The sequence below is a fragment of the Sceloporus undulatus genome, chromosome 6 (genome assembly GCF_019175285.1).
Source record: "Sceloporus undulatus isolate JIND9_A2432 ecotype Alabama chromosome 6, SceUnd_v1.1, whole genome shotgun sequence".
Lineage (NCBI taxonomy): Eukaryota > Metazoa > Chordata > Lepidosauria > Squamata > Phrynosomatidae > Sceloporus > Sceloporus undulatus.
In genome coordinates, this window is record NC_056527.1 from 132316106 (window position 1) to 132336282 (window position 20177).

At 44.7% G+C, this 20177-nt stretch overlaps 1 protein-coding gene across 1 annotated transcript; it reads right to left on the minus strand.

Moving 5' to 3' along the window:
- Positions 1–2590: 2590 nt before the first annotated feature.
- Positions 2591–19023, minus strand: HTR3A (5-hydroxytryptamine receptor 3A). Its single transcript, XM_042477562.1, has 10 exons — positions 18933–19023; positions 18519–18690; positions 12032–12198; positions 8963–9007; positions 8037–8146; positions 7014–7183; positions 6500–6660; positions 5234–5444; positions 4061–4294; positions 2591–3146 (listed from the first exon to the last, which is right to left on the minus strand). The coding sequence occupies exons 1-10, from the start codon at positions 18945–18947 to the stop codon at positions 2860–2862; spliced, it is 1572 nt and encodes a 523-aa protein (XP_042333496.1). The 5' UTR covers positions 18948–19023; the 3' UTR covers positions 2591–2859.
- Between the last annotated feature and the right edge of the window lie 1154 nt (positions 19024–20177).

The window sequence follows — 20177 nt, forward strand, 5'->3', positions numbered from 1 at the left end:
CAACATAGCTTGGTGTATGTTACAGTTCCTAAAATAACCCCCTTTTGTGCTCCTCACTGTACAACATCTTCCCTTCATTGCCAAGAAATTGCCATTCCTTCCCTGCATCTCCCTTGGAATACCAGATTGGTTGAAACAAAGCTCTTTCATGCACCACCACCAACACCACTTTACAATGGCCAATGGGGACAGGTGTTTTCCCATAACACTGTGTTGGTGGACCCCCTCTGGGTTATTTGTAAACATTTCAAGGAAGGTTCCAATGTGATGAACCTATTGGGGGCAGGGACATAGCCAAGGGGGGGTTCTTGGGGTCCGGACCCCCCCTTCCGTTAGAAAAATGAATGGTGCGTGCTGCTGCGCCGATGCACTCAAGCCCCAATATAATGGTGGCACTTAGTCTGGACCCCCCCTTCCTAAAATCCTGGCTATGTCCCTGTTTGGAGGCTTAGAGCTTGGTTTGGCTCTGTTTGGTTCACACTAAAACCCAGAGTGGGTTTCCCCATCCTTGCTGGCCTGTGGAAGCCATCAGCTGCTACTGTTGATCAACCATCTTCCCAAGGAAGAGAGGAGAGAAGGCATGGTTCAGTACCTTTAGACAAAAGTAATTGCATTGAGGATGGGTTCCTCTCTGTGTGTAGCACAAGAGATGGAGAGAAGCTTGAGCTGGGTATAATAAATCCTGCGACAATACTTGCCAAGTGACAGATGGACCAAAGCGTAGGTGGTGAGTACTAATTGACATCCGTTACTGTTCTGCATTTTATTTTTTCCAGCCCAAAATGACGTGTGTATTTTCCTGTTTTTCGTTCCTTTGGGCTTTGTTGTGGCTTTAGGCCCTTGAGCGAGCTGTTCCCACTCTTCCTGCCTAGCAACTTGTGGGGAAGGCAATGCTTTCGAACACCCTCCTTAGCAGTTTGCCTCCTCGGTTTGAGAGAAAGGGAAAGAGAGGGGTATATTTGAGGCAACACATGCAACACACTGCAAACCCAATGGGGCCCTGTCCATGGTGCTGAAGCAAGGGTTTTCTCCAGGTTTCCTGGTTGTTCCAGAAACATCAAGGAGAAAAGGAGCAGTAAAGTGACCTTTTCAAAATAAACTGGATCACTTTTGTGCCGCCGTAAGTGTCTGTAAGTTTGCAGGTTACACAAATCTTTACTCTGTCAGGTGCAAAAGAAGATAATCTCAGCTACACAGAGGAAGAACCTAAGATAACTTTATTACTCTCAAGGCTTTGGAGAATGTCTCTAACCGGTTGTGTTTGGGATGTGATAATAAACTCATCCAAACTATCTGCTATTAACGTAGTGAAGAAATTGAAGAGGAGGCTTTGCGACTTCTTTTTACCTAGTATCTTGTTACAAACAAAATAACTATTAAGTAGCATTAGCATTGGCCCTACATATCCACAGATCCTTTACCCATGGATTCAACAGTCCAGATTCTCTGCTTTGTGAGATATGCTTGTCCTTAGATGAGCATTTCCTTTCTCTCATTGAATCCATGACACTTTTTTTAAAACCACTTTATCTTTTCCAGATGCTTTCTAGACTTTCTCGATTACCTCCCAGATGTCTCATTCTAGTGATGAGTTACTCTAGTGTTTTTGGTTTAACTCAGTCCAGTTTATTGCACAACATTTTGACATAAGAAGAGAATCGGCCTCCCTTGCCATCAGTCCAGGTGACAAAGAAGGCACATACTGTACAGATGTTCTCGAATGCTATTTACAAAATGGGTGAATGGTCAGAACATGATCCAGGGCCAGCCCTACCATTAGGCAAAATAAGATGGCTGCTCCTCTAGGAAGTGAGTTTGGAAGAGAAACAGAAAACTGCATTGGATCCCAGTCAGGAGAAATGTGGGATATAAATCAAATAAAGAAATAATATACCTCATTTCCTGAACAGGAAACAGGCATTTTCTGTTTTTTGTTCCACAGCTTTTCTGCACACACACACAAAATATTGTCATTTTCTGTGTAGAAAAGGCTATCTTCTTCTTTAAAATGGGCACCTTGTTTTGCACAGAATAAACTCAGAACTGCAAAGGTTCTCATCTATCTAGGAGTCTCCTTGTCAGGATTTTCTGACACTCGTCAAACCCATTTTTCATCCATTTTCCAAATACTTTTAAAATATTTCCATCATTATCATTGTTATCTGTCAAGGAATCCCCTTTTCATAGCATCTTGAAATTTAATTTCTCCTACTGGGAGGGAAAAAGTGAAGCAAAGAATGGCCCCCTTTCACAATCTCCATCTTCTTTGAACTTTTGGGATCTTCTCTAGCATGTGCAAAGGAAAAGGGTTTAGTTGCCTGGGCCAGGCTCTTTTGTGCTAAAATGAAGCTGAAGTTGGCCATGCAAGTGCAGAACTGGGGAAAAGGGAGGGAAACTGGATTAAAGGTCTGGTAAAGGATCATCCCTAACAATTATTAGTCTTTACCTCTCTGCTTCAAATTTGGAGCCCTAAAAACTATTACTTCCTCTTCCTGTTCTTCTTCTTTTTGAATTGGCATGCATTATAAGACCAACATTTTAAAGGTGTGTGTACACAAGTCACTTAGGAGCAAGGGCACATGCCTCTGTTTATTCATAGCTAAGGCGGGCAATCGAAGGTGGAATACACAACTCTGCTAAGCAAGTATCGCACCTCAGTAATTACATAGATATACACTGACCAGTCTTGAGAAACACTTGGAAGTCACCAGGATTAGTGAGGCATGACTGGGAACAACAATAGCGAACGTACCCCAGATCCTGACCCTCTGCTATTAAAATGCATGTCAGCAAGCCTCAAGGAGACTCATTGAATGCCACTGCCTGGCTGCCCGTCTATGGGGCAAGTCCTGGCGTGCCTCAGGCATACTGCCAGATGGACCACAGGGTGCCCAATGTGAGGCTATAAGCCAACACGGCTACCAGGTAGGCCCGGAAGAGAAGCACATCCAGGACGTAGCCCACTTGCAACCATTCCCGGGCAATGTCACGGAATTCATCCCGCTTCTCCAGGAACTGGCGGATGGATGATATCTCCTGGAGGATGTTTTCCACCACCAGCGAATTCTCCCCCTGCGACTGAGTTGATGCACTTGTCCCTCCTTCATAATCACGGATGTTCTCGCAGTTGTAGTGGTTCAGTTTGGCTAGAAGGACCAGATGGAAAGGCTTGTAAGTAAAGGAGAAGCAGCTAAGGGGGATGTGTTTGAATCAGGGTCTCCAACTGAGAGTCAGAGCCAAGGGCTGATTCATGGCTAAAAACCCATGGATATCATATGCAAAATATACATTTCCTGACACATGCAAATGTGCTTTTCTATCCATGCCATAACAACTTTAAGGAGCCAGTGTGCTGTAGTGGTTGGATTGTTGGACTATGACTCTGGAGACCAGGGTCTGATTCCCAGCTTGGCCATGAAACCCACTGGGTGACTTTCAGCAAGTCACATACTATCAGCCACAGGGGAAAGCTATGGCAGACCTCCTATGAAGAAATATTTCCAAGAAAACCCCACAATAGGTTCACCTTAGGGTCTCTATATGTCGAAAATCACTTGAAGGCACACAACAAAAATAACATTGGTATTCATATTTGTGAAAGTGGGATGCCACAAGCGTAACAATTTCCCATTCTCGGATGATGCATCAGGTTAGTGTTTGTCAGTGCCTTCAATGTACCACTTGATTCACTATGATTTCAGAAGCAGGCATTACTCATTCTCCATTCCAAGGGTGTAACTATTGTGGGGAGCTGGGGCAGGAGAATAGGAAGCTCCAGGGAATCTTGGGATCTATGTTTGCAAAATCCTGTACACAGATTTTTGCTTGCTGCTTTGAAACATGTACACAAACAAACCACATGTTTTTGGTGCAGATAACTTTGAAGAAAAAAGCCGCGATTAAAAAATAATAATCATGAAATGAGCAATAACTGTCACACTCTCATCCAGAGGGGACAAAGCTTTGGAGATCATTTGTCTTTGCATGCAAGAATAAAGCAAAAAAAATCCATTTCATCTTGCATGGGCATCTTGTTTTGGGACTCCGAGGTTGCTCTTACCTGTGCTGTCATTGTTCTCCATGCTCCTGGAGATGTCAGAGCTCTGTGTGCGGACTGGGCAGAAGGTGTGCCTATCCCGGATGCAGAGCAAGATGGTGGCTCGCTCCAGGACCCAGCGCTTGACCCACTCGGGGACGTGGGGCTGCAGGTCCTGCTTGTGTACCAGACGCACAATGAGGATGGTCTCAGTCAAGCTGATGACCAACAGGGCCATGCATACCACAAAATAGACCCCTGTAGAAAGCAAGGCCTTCAGCAAAGGCAGTTTCTTGGCTAGACAACAGCACCACAGAATGGAACCAAACCCTCCCTTCTCCCCTCTCCTCATTCCCTTCCCGTGCGCCCCCCCCCCCCCCCCCCTTTTGGCCCATCAAAACTCCCTTTTGAGCCAACCCAGGATCTGGGTGGACCTGCTGAAACCTGTCAAATATATCAATCTACTTCCAGTTGGAATTAAAGGTTCTAGTGATAATAACATGCAAAACATTAAACTGCTTGGGACAGTGATGCTTGAAGGAATGCCTCTTCCAATATATGGCTGCCTAGGGACTGAGGTCTGCTGGGGAGTTTCTCTTCTGTTTCCTACTCTTGGAAGAAATCCGCTGTATGAGGATGTGTGGATACCATTACACAAACCATTGCTTTTCTCAGAGCTTGCACAAAGGTGGCATCCTATTCTGGGCTGATGTTGAATATGCCATGGTGTTAGCCTTGAAGCATTGCTTAGGAAGTTCTTGCAATGCACCCCTTAGAAGTGAGTGGAGCGTTCAATCAGTCATTGCATGACAGGAGTGTTCACACTTGTCATGCTCATTATGCGATCTGTTGTTCAACAGCATCATTCAGTCCTGCAGTGTAAGTACATGCAAGTAATGGACAAGGGCTCAGCCACGGACTGGCCTTCAGGAAGGGCAGGGAGTCAGCGGTGTCCCACCACAGGTTCCCCAGCCAAAACCCTTAATAAATAAAGAGAAGGCAACTTTTGCAAAAAGAAATGGAAAGGCACTCCCAGCAAGTCTGGCAACTGCCAGAGTGCATCTGACTGTCTCTGATCTCACAAGTAGAGCTGCAATGCATATGTACATACACAAGATTTCCTGCACCTAATAATGCACTGTTGACTTTTTACACACCTTCAGCCATTAATACCTCTGAAAGAGCAGTTCATCTTACCAATGAGCGGAGTCCCGATGGCAGTGGCTGGCAGAGTGTCAGAGACAATGATGAGGAAAACAGAATAGCCCAGGAGCAGGGTGATCTTGAATGAGACCCTCTCCCCACTGTCTGGAGGGAGGTAGAACCCCACAATGTCCATGACCATCAGGAAGATGCTGGGCAGCAGCAGGCTGACGGCATAAAAGAGCGGGCGCCTCCGGATGACCACCTGCCAGGATATAAAGAGGCACATGGAGACTTGGCAGGAACGGGTGCTATCTTGGGACATTCCCTAATGGCTGGCTGGCTCCCTGTCAGATCCATTAAGGATCAGTGAATGCTTCCCCTTCTGGTATGAAAGGACTCAAGCCAAGAGCCCCATTTGGCACTAAGTCGCTTCCTGGGTACTTTCGAGATGGACGTTACTACCCACTTCTTATTTATGCCCTGTGCTTTCTGAGATACTATGGTCAGACTTTTGGACTATCACTCCCAGAATCTCCACAGCCCCTGGGAGCTGCGGTTCAAAAAAACAACTTTTGCAAGTGGCGTCTTTTCTCTCCTGGAAGAAGAGAGGATGTCTCGTTGTTCCTGTCCCCCGTCATCTGTTATTACACCATACAATGGAAAGGAAGAGCCCTCAAAGATCCATTCCTTTGAAGGAATCAGAGCATCGCAGGGATAAGATTCAGGAAACAACAAGATAAAGAGTCTTCCAAGGATGTGATACAGTTTTTGCAAAAAGCAGAATACTGTATGGAGAGTTTCCAGCCAGAGGCCAATTGAATCCAATTGCTAATGCTAACTAGAGTCAACGCATTGAATCAATAGGGTTTTCATACTTATTGGCTCACCATTCAATGACTGAATCAATGGGTCTGCTTTAGTTGGCACTAACCAAGAAGGTCCAGCCCCACAAAGGGCATTGGGCTGCATACTTTTGTAGAAAATAGTAAAGAGAAAGGCACCACATGCTCTGAGATGGTCAAGTCACATGCTCTCAGCCTCAAACGATGGCAATAGCAAACCTCCTCAGAACAAAGCTTGCCAAGAAAACCCCATGAAAGCATCGCTTTAGGATCGCCATAAGTCGGAAATGACTTGAAGGGACACAATAACAACAGGCAGTCTTCTACCATGGCTGGGATGTCCCACCCTGCATCATACGCCCAACTCCTATTTGATTTCTCTCATCCTCTGCACCTGCATTGAACTTTCTGTTCTCTACTTCCACCCCACAACCTCTTTCTACAGCCAGAACCATTCCCTCAGCTGATGACTTACAAAGAACTTCATCTCCGCATAGGAATCACTGTCCCCAACACTGAATTCTCGGAATTGGCTGAGTACATGCAGGAGTTCCCATTCCCCTTGGTTCATGAAAACACTCTTGTCATGTTTCACTTCCTCTGGGCTCCGCCACAAGGAGATGTTGATGTCTCGGACTGAGGAGGAAGAACAGCCAAATAGTGGACTGTGAAACTGAGATAATAAGCATAACAATAATGACAACAACAAGAGCAATAGCAGCTTAAACCAAGGAGTTGAGAAATTGATGCCTTTGCCAATCATAGGTTTGCCCCAGCTAGAGAAGTCCCATTGAATCAATTCTTGGAGGTTGACTCAACTTGTAGCTAAATCTCTTGGATTCAGTGTTGTTACTCTTGTTGGGGGCTACCAATAAGATTCAGGCCAGAGACAATACAATGGGATATGAATTTATATTTGTGAACCAGCTTATCTCCTCTCATTCTCTCTCCCAGCATGCAAGATAAAGTCAACCGAACTCATAACATACTGTTATGTAGCCAGCTGGTGAAGGTCAAAGAGCAGTTCTGGACATCGAAGGGGAAGTTGTAGATGTCCAGGCTGCAGGCAGTTACGACTTGGACTGGCTTGAGGTTCCGGACTTCCCCATGATGGAGGATGTAAACGTAGGGAATATCGGGGGATTTGCCCACATCCACACTGCAGAAGATAGAAGGCAGAGAAACAGAAAGTCCAGGCAAAAATAACAGGGTTTGACTACATCAGAAACCATCAGTGTGACCCAGGAGCCAAACTCCTCTACTCCAGAAACCAAATGTGGAGGTAGAATTTGGCATATCTTTGCAAAGCTGGGTCTTGGGGAAGGTCTGGATCTTCATGTCTCTTCTCTTCAACCATTTCTTCCCCCATTTTGGAAGAAGGTTGGGACATATGTGCAGTAAATAAATAAACACAACTACACCATCATCCCCTGCAACCTATTTTTGTTTAAAAGAAACCTTTTGAAATGGCACCTGATATGTGTTTTAACTTGGGGGGGAAATTGATATGAGAAGGAAATTTGTCCCACCGGCTCCACAGAGGGGCTCCCTAGTATTTGGCAAGGTCCGGTTAATGGTAGCAGCCAGATAGTTTGCAACAATAAATCCAATTCCCTGCTTGAGATCATGTCTCTCTTCTTCCAAGCATGGGTTGATGCCTTTGCAGCTGTCCTGCCATTGTCTTTCTCCCTCCCTCTTTCTCTCCTTCCTCAACAAAGACTTCCTCGGGATATTTGGATCCCAGGCCCAACGCGGCCAAGGCAATTATGAGTGTTTATAATTTTCCACTACTGGAACCCTCCCAGATCCTCAGCCTTCTCTCCATCTGCAATGTACAGTTACACAGAGGACAGAGCCAGCTTTGAGCCAAAAGTGGGAAAGTGTTGCCAAGAATACCAAATGAAGAAAAACAAGGGGACAGCGGGAAGCAAGGATAATCCGCCTGTCTTCTCCCAACCCTTCCTCTACTCCCACAATGTGGAGGAGGGGAGACCCCCCAAGAACCCACTTACAACTCATTGATCAGAATATCTGGCACCCAGATGGCATCGGTAGGAACAGACATCTGGGTGATGTTGTCAAAGTCCTGTGGATTCCATTGCAGAAACTCGTCGATCCATTGCTGCGGAAAAGAGGGGATAAGGAGTTTGAGCCAGGGCCAAATGCTGAAATGGTTTTATTTTAATGGAAAGAAGGACCCCCCTGATTCACAAATCATGCCTGTTGGCCGACAAAAACACACTTTCTCCTCTCCAATCTTCCCCATCTTTCTCACCCCAATTCTCTCGATGTCCAAAGCCAGAGCATGTACAAAAGTTACTTTTTGGAAAGAACCATGTTGGGGAGTGAGGAGATTTGGACATTGTAGGCCCAAAAGATCACTTTTCTCAACTCCAGCCAAATGACCAATGCTTTAAATGTTCCTCAAACTATGAATGTGGTTAATGAATAGTCTCTTGCTTTGTGCATGGCCACTGCTTTGTGGTATTGTGGTTGTAGTCCAGAAGTCCAGAATGTAAGGCTCAAAGAGCTCATCCACCTCATAATGGGAAATCATGTAAGGAAACCCCATAGTCTCCAGTGTCTAGCATAATGGAGAATTCAGATTGACTTCCAAATAAAACCAAGCAATGAAAGAAGAGGCAGAGGGACTGTGAAAGAATGCTACGCAAAAGGTTAGATCCTATTGTAGACAAGAGTAGTCATTGAATCAATGGAACATCAGCAAGCCAATGCTTATTGTACATTTCCACCAAGTCGGACTACTCTTGTTCAGATGACCAACTGGATTTAGGTCAAACAACTGGTTGTCCTGGGATTCAAGGGAGCACTGTGGATGACAAAGGCTCCATGGCGAACAAGTGATTGATTAGTGGAGGACCAAGAAGAATGAGAAATTGGAAGCCCTGTTAGTAAAAGGATGGAGTCTCCTTCTTACCTGTCTGTACCAGATATATGTTGTCAGGACCTGGTTTTTTTCATCCTGTCAAAAACAACAACAGAGATCAAGTTGGTGAAGCAGAAGGTCTGCTTCATTCATGCACCTTCTTGCATTGGGTTGGGAGGAAGGGAGATGGCTTAGCAGAAGAACTCTGAACATATCCATGGCTTAGTAGTAGACCTCCTGCTTTGACTACAGAAGACGACAGCTTCAGTCCCTGCCATTTCTAGGTAAAAGGGTCACAGTAACAAGACCGAAGGTGGAAAACTCTACTAGCGCACTTGGGGAGTGGTTGCTAGACATCATAGTATTATAGGATCATACAGTTGGAAGGGATCCAGAGAGTCTAATCCCCTGGTACTCACTGCTAAAGAACCTGAAATGTAGGGTGCATCTACACTGTAGAAGTAATGCAGTTTGGCAGCACTTTAACTACCATGGCTCCATCCTACAGAACACTGGGATTTGTAGTTTTGTGAAGGACCAGCACTCTTTGGCAGAGAAGGCGAAAGACCTGGTAAAACTGCAAATCCCGTTATTCCATAGGATGGATCTACAGCACTTAAAAAAGTATCAAACTGCATTGTTTCCTCAGTGTAGATGCACCTATGGCCATCCGACTTCTGTTTAAAAGCCTTTAAAGGAGGAGAGTGCTATAGACAACATTGTCCCTAACAGACCAATGGTCTGGTTTGTTATAAGGCAACTTGTGTATTCGTATTAGGCAGACTCAGACACAGTGACCTAATTCCAGTCGCTAGTCTCAATTAAATTAGACCTGTTAAATCAATAAAAAATTACACAAGTGTTCTCTTAATAATGTTTCACTGATTCAATAGATCGACTATATTTGGACTATATCCGCTTCCGGGCCCAATATAAGGCGTTGGTTATTACCTATAAAACCCTAAATGGCTTGGGTCCAGGTTACCTAAAGGATCGCCTCTCCCCGTACATTCCGCCTCGCACCCTCAGGACATCTGGGCAGCAGCTACTGAAGGTGCCTGGGGCTAGATTGTCCTCCACCACAAAGAGGACATTTTCCACTGCTGCCCCAGCCCTTTGGAATACGCTGCCCACTGAGCTCCGCTCGACTACCACCCTGGCCCAATTCAGGAAGGATTTGAAGACCTTCCTGTTCCAACAGGCATTCCCCGATTAAAAATCCTGTGGGCCTCCCTCCTCTTTCGTGGCCAAGAGGAAGGGCTTTGGGGCTTTTAGCCTGTGTTTTTTTTTATTATTATTATTGTTTATATGTGATGTATTTTGGATTTTATTGTATGTATTGTTGTTTTAAATTTTATACTGTAAGCCGCCCTGATCGAAGGAAGGTGCGGGATATAAATAAAAACTTTATTTATTATTATTATTATTTAAGAACTGGATCTAAGCCAGTGAGCATACACTAAATAGAGCCAATGGCTAATTCCAGATCTCCGCTTGTAATATGATTATATTTCCAAACACCTATTGCCATGCTTAGCATTATATATATATATATATATATATATATATATATATATATATATATATATATATATATATATGAATGCCTTTGGAATATATGTAAGTGGAAGGTGAAGAAGTTACATTTTCAGACTACAACTTCAAGAGTCCCCCTCCCAGCATGGAGAATGGGCCAGGAACCTTTGTTGTGGCTTTACATTGGTGCAAATGTTGTTATACAAGAGGTTACCTTTTCTCAGAGGTTGCACAAGAGTGGTATCCTACTCAGGGTTGCACAGTCCCTATTACACCAAGGCAAGCTGCTTGGCTTTGGATCAGGGGCCAAGAGGAGAGGCGGATCCTCCTACAGCTGCTCTATAGCAATGTTTTTGGTGATGGGGAAACTTTAAGAAATTTTCAACACAAAAAAGTCTTCTCTTTCAAGGCTAATGGTTGAAAAATAGTCTAAATCTCACATCATTTCACCCAGCAGGGAGAAAGCTTTTAGCAATTTTTGCTCTTGTGGGAGATAATGAAATGCGTGAGATTGCCATTCCGAATTATGGCATGCTTATCCTCATCCACATTACTGTACTATCCTTCTCACCAACCAGGGATGTAGCTACAAAGTGAGGGAGCAAAATAAGGGCATTCCCCCCAAAATAAGAATTCAGTTCATCCCCATAACCTTTTTCTCCAGTCTCCAAATTCCTACCATTGCAGAGAGCAAGACATGCAAAATTGTTCACACTTAGAACTCCTGGCATTCCCTTGGTCTCTGTTGTGGTTGTGTGTTTTCAAGTCATTCCCGACTTACAGCTACCCAAAAGAGGACCTATCATGGGGTTTTCTTGACAAGGTTTGTTCAGAGGAGCTTTGCTGTGGCCTTGCCCTGAGGCTGAGAGAGTGCAACTTCCCCAGGGTCACCCAATGGGTTTCCATGGCAGAGTGAGAACTCAAACCCTGGTCTCCAGAGTCCCAGTTCAACACTCAAGCCACTATGCCATGCTGCGCCTGCCCCTTTTTTCTGGATGCCCAAACTCTGTTTCTAGACAAGTTGTAAGTTAATTTTTAGCAATGCTAAAAATTTGGGGAGCGAAGGAAAATTGCATGGGAGGGCAGAATTCTTATTTGGAGCCAACACCCCCATTTTGTGTGTCTTCCCCCCCCCCCAGCACCCCATAGCTACATCTTGTGAGTTTTTATGCCCCAGGAGTTTCTGGGAGCTTTAGTCCAGAAAAACAACTTGTCCAGTATCTGCATCTAAAGCACAGACTGTGTAAGATGGCTCTCTAAGTGGTGCTTTAGAGCTGAACTGATGTTGGTCACAGTTAGCAACTGACAGCTCTTCAGCTGAAGAAAAAGAAAAGGAGGATTTTGGAGAGATTCTGGGAAGAGTCTCAGAACAAAAGCAAAATTCACAAACAAGGCTCTTCTGTTGTGGCAATCTCTATGGAGACCAACTTCTCTACGCTCTCAGCCAGGGAGGCTAGATACATCACAACTCCCCCGCAAATTGGAGAGGTTTCTCCGAATGTTTGCGGATCGGGTCTGTGGCCCCATCGATCCACACTTAACCGCTGAAGCCCAAGAGCTTTGGAGCAAGGAATAAGGACCTACCACGCTTAGAATGGCATAGATCATGACATCGATGGCCACGTTAGTGGTCTTCCTCCAGTTCCGGACGGGACGGACCCCCTTCTTGTAGTTGGTGAATAGATAGTCAGAGAGCAGGCGGAGGGCGGACTTGCTTGTGTTGACAACTTTGCTGGCAATTTTCGGAGGAGCTGGGAAGCAAAATGATATGGTTCACACTGGGAATGCTTTCTTGGCATTTGCTTTTCTCGATGATGAATTTGTGCCTGCGGTGAATCAACATCGCAATCTCCTAACATGACCTTTTCCCCCCCAGATCCCTACAAAAACAGTTTACAGTGTCAATCTGTATGTATTTAACCAGAGCTTAGGGGGAGAAATCCATGTTTTGGACTGTAATTCCCTAAATTCTTCAGACAGCATGGCCAAAAAAGAAACTTTTCCAAGCCGTCTTCTCGCAAGTAAGTGGCGATTGGGATTGCACCCATATTGCTTCTAAAGTAAACTCTGATGTAAAAGTCCTAAATTTTAGTGACACTTGCCTTGCAGTCAAAAAATAATACTATCTGTATGTGTTCCAAGTTCTTCTGTTCCCTTTGTTTTTTCTGGCTCCTCACCTTTAACATCCGCTAAACATTCAGAAATCAAATAGGTGGAACTTTTCAGGCTGGGTCTCCTTGTGCAACAAATTTCAGCCATTATTATTACTATTATTATTATTATTATCATCATCATCATTATATTTGTTTATACTCCACTCTTTTCCCAGAACTGGGACTCAGAATGGCTCACAGCGTTGAAAAAAATACAGTTAAAAACATAGAAAAGTGATGCATTCAAACAGCCCTTGTGTTTGCAAGTGTACAAGGCAAACTCCTATTGTTGTTCTGCGGTTGTCTGAAGAATTCTTGTTCTTGGCTCCAGTGTCATAGGGGCAGTCAATCTCTGTCAGTCTTAACATGAAATTTAAAGGAGATCTCCGAGGTGCTGGGATTTATCCCTTAAATCAGTCCAGTACCTTGGAGAAATCCACTGGAGGCTCAGGCTGAAACTTATAATGCATTCACTACCTGGACCAACATGCGATTCTCTGGCTACCTCTGCACCCCTATTGAAGGTGTACCCCTCACTTATACCTTTATCTGGAAACTTGGCTGTCTGCTTGACTGAACCACTGTACCTCACTGCCCCTCTGTCTTGGCATTAGTAGCAGAACAATTCACTTTTGATGCAACTTGGTCCTCCATGTCAACTCTAGGCAAGGAAATTAGCAAAAAGCCAAGCCGCTCTATGAGCTCCTTTGTGGCTGCTGCTAGTGCCTGCAATGTGATGTGCCTCCCGTACATGACTCCTTAACACTGGGGCACAATTCACGCTTCCCAAGCAGGCCCTAATTGGAATAGATCTGCCCATACTTGGGGGGCAAGCAGCCTCCGAGAAGGCTTTTCACGCAGACCCCTCTGCCTTTTCACACTGCCTTATAATTCCTCTAAACTGGCTGGGCTCACGAGTGCCAGGCAGCTGGAGAGAGAGAAGATGGAGAAGGGCAGAGGAGAAAGAGGAAAAACAAATTAGGGATGTCTCGGCAGAAAACAGGCTGGCTTCCTAACTGCACGGCAGGCGCTGCCTTTGTCTCGTCCAAATGGCCCTTAAAGAGCCAACTGGCGTGTGGTGGCAAATGCTATGTCTGCCCAGCCACTGGCTGCAGCATCTGGCTGCTGGACTTACTGGCTTTGCTGTTGCTGGGATGGGATGGAGGGTTTTAGTGCTGTAAAGTATGTCCCTTGCTATAAAGTATGATCCTGTAAAGCAGTGATTGTGAACCTTTTACACACCGAGTGCCCAAACTGCAACCCAGACCCCACTTATTTATTGCAAAGTGCCACATCCCTCTGGCTTTCTAGTAAGAAACTCTGGCAAACTCTGTGCTAGGGCGACAGCATGTGTGCCCACAGAGAGGGCTCTGAGTGCCACCTCTGGCACACATGCCATAGGTTCGCCATCACTGCTGTAAAGTATTGCCCTTGCACAAGGAGGTGCAGCCTGAAAAATTGCACCTATTTGATTTCTGAATGTTTGGCAGATGTTAAAGGTGAAGAGCCAGACAAAACAAAGGGAATGGAAGATGGATTCTGCAATACTGATTCACATCATGGCCAAATATTAATGGTGGGCCACAGAAAGCATTATTTTGTATTTAGAAAGCCAGCGCTGCATAATGGTTTGAGGTGAACCTATGACTCTGGAGAGCAGGGTTCGATTCCAAGCTTAGCTGTGAAACCCATTGAGTGACCTTGGCCAAGTTACATGTTCTCACCCTCAGCAGAAGGCCATGGCAAACCTCCTCTGAACCAATCTTGCCAAGAAAACTCCCTGATAAGTTCACCTTGGGGTGTCCATAAGTCAGAAATGATTTGAAGGCACACAAACCACACAACAACAACAACAACAACCATATCCTAAAGTAAACCGATCCTGTCTGATCTTGGAAGCTAAGCAGGGTCAGCCTGGTTAGTACTTGGAGGGGGACCCAGGGACGTAGCTAGGATTTTAGGAAGGGGGGGGTCCAGACTAAGTGCACCATTATAATGGGGCTTGAGTGTTGGCGGCGCAGCAGCACACACCATCATTTTTCTAATGGAAGGGGGGTCCGGACCCCCAGATCCCCCCCCTTGGCTACATCCCTGGGGGACCACCAGGATTCAGTGCTGGAGGCCCTATTTCAGGGGAAGGAACACTACTTAAGGACTACTTGCAGCAGAATCAGTATAGAGAAATTCATGGGGTCACCATTGTTGACAGACAACTTGATGGTACATAACCATGCATAGGAGGCACCAGATGGCATGTGATCTTGGAAACTAGGAAGGGTCAGCTCTGGTTAGAACTTGGATGGGAGACTGTCAATGAATACCAGGCACTGTAGGCTCCATTTTAGAGGAAGGAACTGGCAAAATCACCTCTCAATCTTCCTTGCCTAAGAAAACACTATTTGTCAAATTAGTACACTTCCAGTCAATTAAAATAATTCCAATATTCTTAATGTTTTAAACTGTTTATTTTAACAGTTGGCTATTCTGAATACAGGGGATTAAATAACAAGTTAGAGAAGGGGGCAGGAGGAGGTATTTCTTCAACCCAAATTAATGACCCCCCCTCCGAAAGATTACATCTCCTAGAAATGAAATGAATCCTCCCCTCTCTTACACCCCCGTATTTTCTTCATGCAACAGATGGGAGTGGGATCTCTAAAGAACCATTGACTAGGTTTGTTAGTTTTCCTACATCGCAAGAACACAAAAGATGTTGTTTGTCACTTAGAAAGGGCAAGAAGACAGATCATGCGGCTCTTGGAGCAGCCCTGGACTGACTCATGGCTGGAAAGCATCCGTCACCAAGTTGAGGGAGGTGAATCCCAGTTAACTCCTCTCTCCATATAAATGAATCTCACTGCTATTTGACCATCGGGAACAATCTGGAATATGTCTAGAGGTGGGCAACCAATATGAGAAAATGTCTGGGAAACAGTCCCTAAGAGGAATGGCTTAGAGTACTGGAAGCTTGCTAAAGAGAAGACTGAGAGGTGAAATGATAGAGCCATCTTTAACTTTCTGGAGGGATGCTATGTAGAGGATGGAATGTTTTCTGCTTCTCCAAAGACTAGGACACAAGAGAAGAGATTCCACCTAAATATTGGGAAGAGCTGGTTGGCAATGGAATGGATTGTCTCAAGATGGAGTCCATCTTTGCAGATCTTTAAACAGAGGTTGGATGGACATCTTTCAGCAGTGCTTCAGTGATGGATTTCTGTGGTCCCTCTCAAAATGGTGACAGGAAGTGACACCACCTGAGGCCATTTTGAGAAGGATTGCAAATGAAAATCATGGTATTTGGGGACGTATGGGGTCCTGGGTGCTTGTGAGGACTGTTGGGGGTATTTCCACATGGCTTTCTGTGTGGGTCCAAGAAAGAACATTCCTAAAAATCATAATGGTGATTTAAAATAAAATATTGTTGAGGTTGAGAGGGGGCTTTGGGGATCACAAAGCGAGGTCTGAAGGCCACTGTCCCCCCATTAAGCCGTCAGCATGGAGGCGATTGCCTCTTCTCAATGCAAGACAGCAGAATTGGAGAAGGTCAATTCAAATGATTTGGAGGGGGGCCACAGTGTTGGAGTGCTTTGCCTACAAGGAAAGTCAAAAAATGTTGTCTGGGACCTTTTGTTGTTGCTTTTATTCAGGAGCAGAAAGAGGTCATGGAGAATGGTTTATAAAATTACATATGGAGTGGAGAAAGTGGATAAGAGATTGCCCTCAATCCCAGCCCTAGAACTTGGGGTCATCCAATTTAATTGATTGGCAGGAGGTTCAGGAGAGATATGAGAACATTTGGTTTGGATGTGGAATTAATTTACAGAATACTCAGCCACAAGGCCTGGAAGAGGCTTTTGAAAAGGGTCCCATGCATCATGACATTGATATGGAAAATCTTGCGTCCGGAGTCAAGTCTGCCTGTGGATCTCAAATCCCTCAGAAAGAATTGTCACTCACCGTATTTGTGAGCATCCTGGGTTATCCTAAACAGCTGCTTTGGGGAGAGGATGCTGGACCTTTGGTTCCTCTTAGGCATTGGACTATGTGACTCTGGAGACCAGAGTTCAAATCCCACTCAAGTATAAAAACCCACTGGGTGACATTGGGCAAGTCACACACTCTCAGCCTCAGAGGAAGCAATGGCAAACCCTCCTCCTGAAGAAACTTGCCAAGAAAACCCCTATGATAGGTTTGCCTTAGGGTCGCCATAAGTCAAAAATGACATGAAGGTACACAAAAACAGCAACAAGGCTGCATCTGCACTGAAGAAACAATGCAGTAACACTGCAGTAATAGAATCCTGGGATCTGAAGTTTGTTGTGGCACCAGAGTTCTGTGACCGAGATGGCTAAATGTCTTGCAAAACTACAAATCCCATAATTCCATAATTGCCATGGCAATTAAAGTAGTGTCATATCACATTATTTCTGCAGTGCAGATGCATCCTAAGATACTCAAGGTTCCTAATTGGTCTGGCCACTGCCTTGCTGGAAATATGCCACACTTAAGGTGCCACTGGAAGAAATGTTATAACTACCCATAAATCATTCTAAAGGGAGACGTGGAGAAGGATACCATGAAACAGAGCTTGGAAAGATTCCTTTTGGAAGACAAAGAAATCCCAGAATCATTTTGGTTGGGGAGCTCTAAGCATCACCACAATCTTTAAAAGGAACTTCCTCATGCTCTTCTTCATGATTATCTTCTGCCACCTCCCATGGAACCAGCAAGGTCTTGCAGACCTGTTCATTCCTACATTTTGAGCCTCCTACTCCAGAATATTGATGGAGTCATAGTTTATTCTAGGGATGTGCAGACCTAGAATGGCCTCCCAGTGATAGACATGTTCAAAATTTGTCTTGAGAAGGTAACAGCACAATACCCTCCATGCTCCTCCGTCGACACTTTCACCAACCTGTTCCCACCTCTTTGCAAACACAACACTTCCTAATGAACAGATGATCATTAGCTAGGGATGCCTTGTGCTATCATGAACAGGCTGTTCCTCCTGACACCTTCCATGTTTGCCAAGAATTATGGCTCCCCATCCTTCTCAGGAACAAGGTACGCCAGACTGGGTTACCCAAATTTACTTGGCTTGGATGAAAAATTCCCAAGCTGTGTTCAGTCTGTGAGTGTTTTTAATGGGTTTGTCCCCCATAATTCTGTGCAGAATTTTTCACTTTTTCAGGCTAAGTAGGCTTTCGACTTAGTTGGTTTCAATACTAAGAAATAAGAAGCTGCAAGGAAAAAATCCTAGGAAGATACTGTCTTCTCAAAACTCTGGTTTCTTATATTAGGTAGAGAGCCTCAGTTGGTCTCTATATGGGTAAATATAGTCCATGGACCACATGCTATTTTGGCCTTCAAGGCACCTTGGAAACCCCCAACTGCACCCCAATTTTTACATATTTAAAATGGCCCAATTTGGGGGTTATATTTTTTGCCTGAAAATGGCCTAAAATGCCCCCAAATTACCCACAAAAGTTGTGACTTATGCCCACTCAGAACCCCATCTGAATGAAAAAGGTCACTCAATGGGTTTTCATGGCCAAGCCAGTCTTTGAACCCTGATCTCCAGAGTCATAGCTTAGTACTCAAACCACTACTCCATGCTAGCTTTCAGTTTAGTTTAGAACAACACAATCAGCTTAGAACAACACCAATGGTAAAATGATTTCATAAGGTGAAAAGCTTATTAAATAGCCTGAAAAACCCACAAAAACCTACAGTTTAACTTTTGTTTTTAAAAGGCAGAATTCAAGAAAACCAGTTCAAACACTTCAGAGCAGCTGCAAACCAGACACATGTGCAGTGGCTCTGTGCAAAACCAGTTAGACCTTGGAGAGTTCCCAGTCCACAGACATGAAAGGAACCCAAGCACACTTCCCTCCAAACTTTCCCAAAAGTTTCCTTACCTTTGCTTTGCAACCTAGGAGCAAACAGGAGCAGGAGGAGAGAGATCCACAGAGCAGAAGGAGCCATAGGTGGCTTTGGACGGAGAGGAGAAGAATCTGCTGAATTCCTTAGTTCTTCCGAACGCAGCAAAGGGAGTGCCTTGCACCCTTTCCTCCGCTCCTGCCTTTGCCTCTGCAGAGAAATTAAACACAATTAAGGAGGCAGAGAAAGAGAGACTTCACTCCCCTCTTTTCTTGTTTCCCCCAAACTGTTAGATTTTTCTTTTTAGAAATGCATAATTGATGTTGCCATCTCTTTCTCTCTCAATCTCTCTCTGCTGCCTCAAGTTTCAAGTAGAGAAAGGATTCAAAGATGTTCACCCACCCACCCATCCATCTAAGCTGATGTCATGCAAAACCAACAGGAATTAATACACATCCTTGTTGCATCTCTACAGCGTGGGGTGGAGGAGGAAAGGAGAAGGCCAGGGTGCCAATGTTGTCAGTGCCATCTGTGTAAGGCTCAATCCGAGAGGCCTTCCATCACCTGAACCCCCCCCCCCATCTTGACAAACTGATGGGTTGTTTGAGTGATAATGGGTGCATTAATGTATCAAGTGTTGTGATAAGGACGGGACTGGGATCAAAGACCATCTCCATTAGGAACGAAACACCCAACGTCTCAGCTGCGTGTTTTCAAAATCCGAGTCAAAGAATTGCAGGCGTCTCTCCGGAGCAAAACCAAACACCAATATGCATCAGAGAAGTGCAGAAACACACACACATACACCCAAACAATATGCTTGTGGTGAAGTTGAAGGCTTTCATGGCTGGCATCTGCGGGTTTTTCGGGTTGTGTGGCTGCGTTCTGGAAGACTGTGGCTGGCATCTTCAAAAGGTGATGGCATGGAAGTATGTGGAGTATACGTACCATGAAGATGCCAGCCACAGTGGCAGGTGAAATGTCAGGAATAAATTCTTCTGGAACACTGCCACACAGGCCAAAAACCCCAGAGAAAACTAAAAATACGCTTTGTTGTTGTTAACTGCCCTCGAGTCAATCTTGACCCATGGCAACCTTATGGATGAGACCTCTCCAAGGCCTCCGCTGCTCTGCTCAGTTCTTGCAAACTCATATTCATGATCTCTTTAATAGAATCCATCCATTTTGCATGCAGCCATCCTCTCTTTCTACTTCCCTCCACCTTTCCTAGCATTCCTGTTTTTTCCAAGGATTCATGCCTTCTCATGATGTGTCCAAAGTACAACAACCTGAGTTTTGTCATCTTGGCTTCTAGGGAGATTTCTGGCTTGATCTGCTCCAGGACCCATTTGTTGGTCTTTTTGGCCATCCATGGGATCCTTAGCACTCTTCATCAGAACCACATTTCGAATGAGTTGATTTTCCTCCTATCTTCTTTCTTAACTGTCCATCTCTCACATCCCTCAATGGCAATAGGGAATACAATGGCTTGTAGGATTCTAACTTTGGTGCTCAGTTGTATATCATCCTTGCATTTTAGGGTCTTCTCTAGTCCTGTCATAACTGTCTTTCCCATTCTTAATCTTCTTCTGATTTCTCGGCTGCAGTCTCCATTTCTATCAATGTTTGATCCCAGGTATGAGAATTCTTTTACTCTTTCTATTTCTTCGTTGTCTAATTCAAATTTGTGTAGGTTC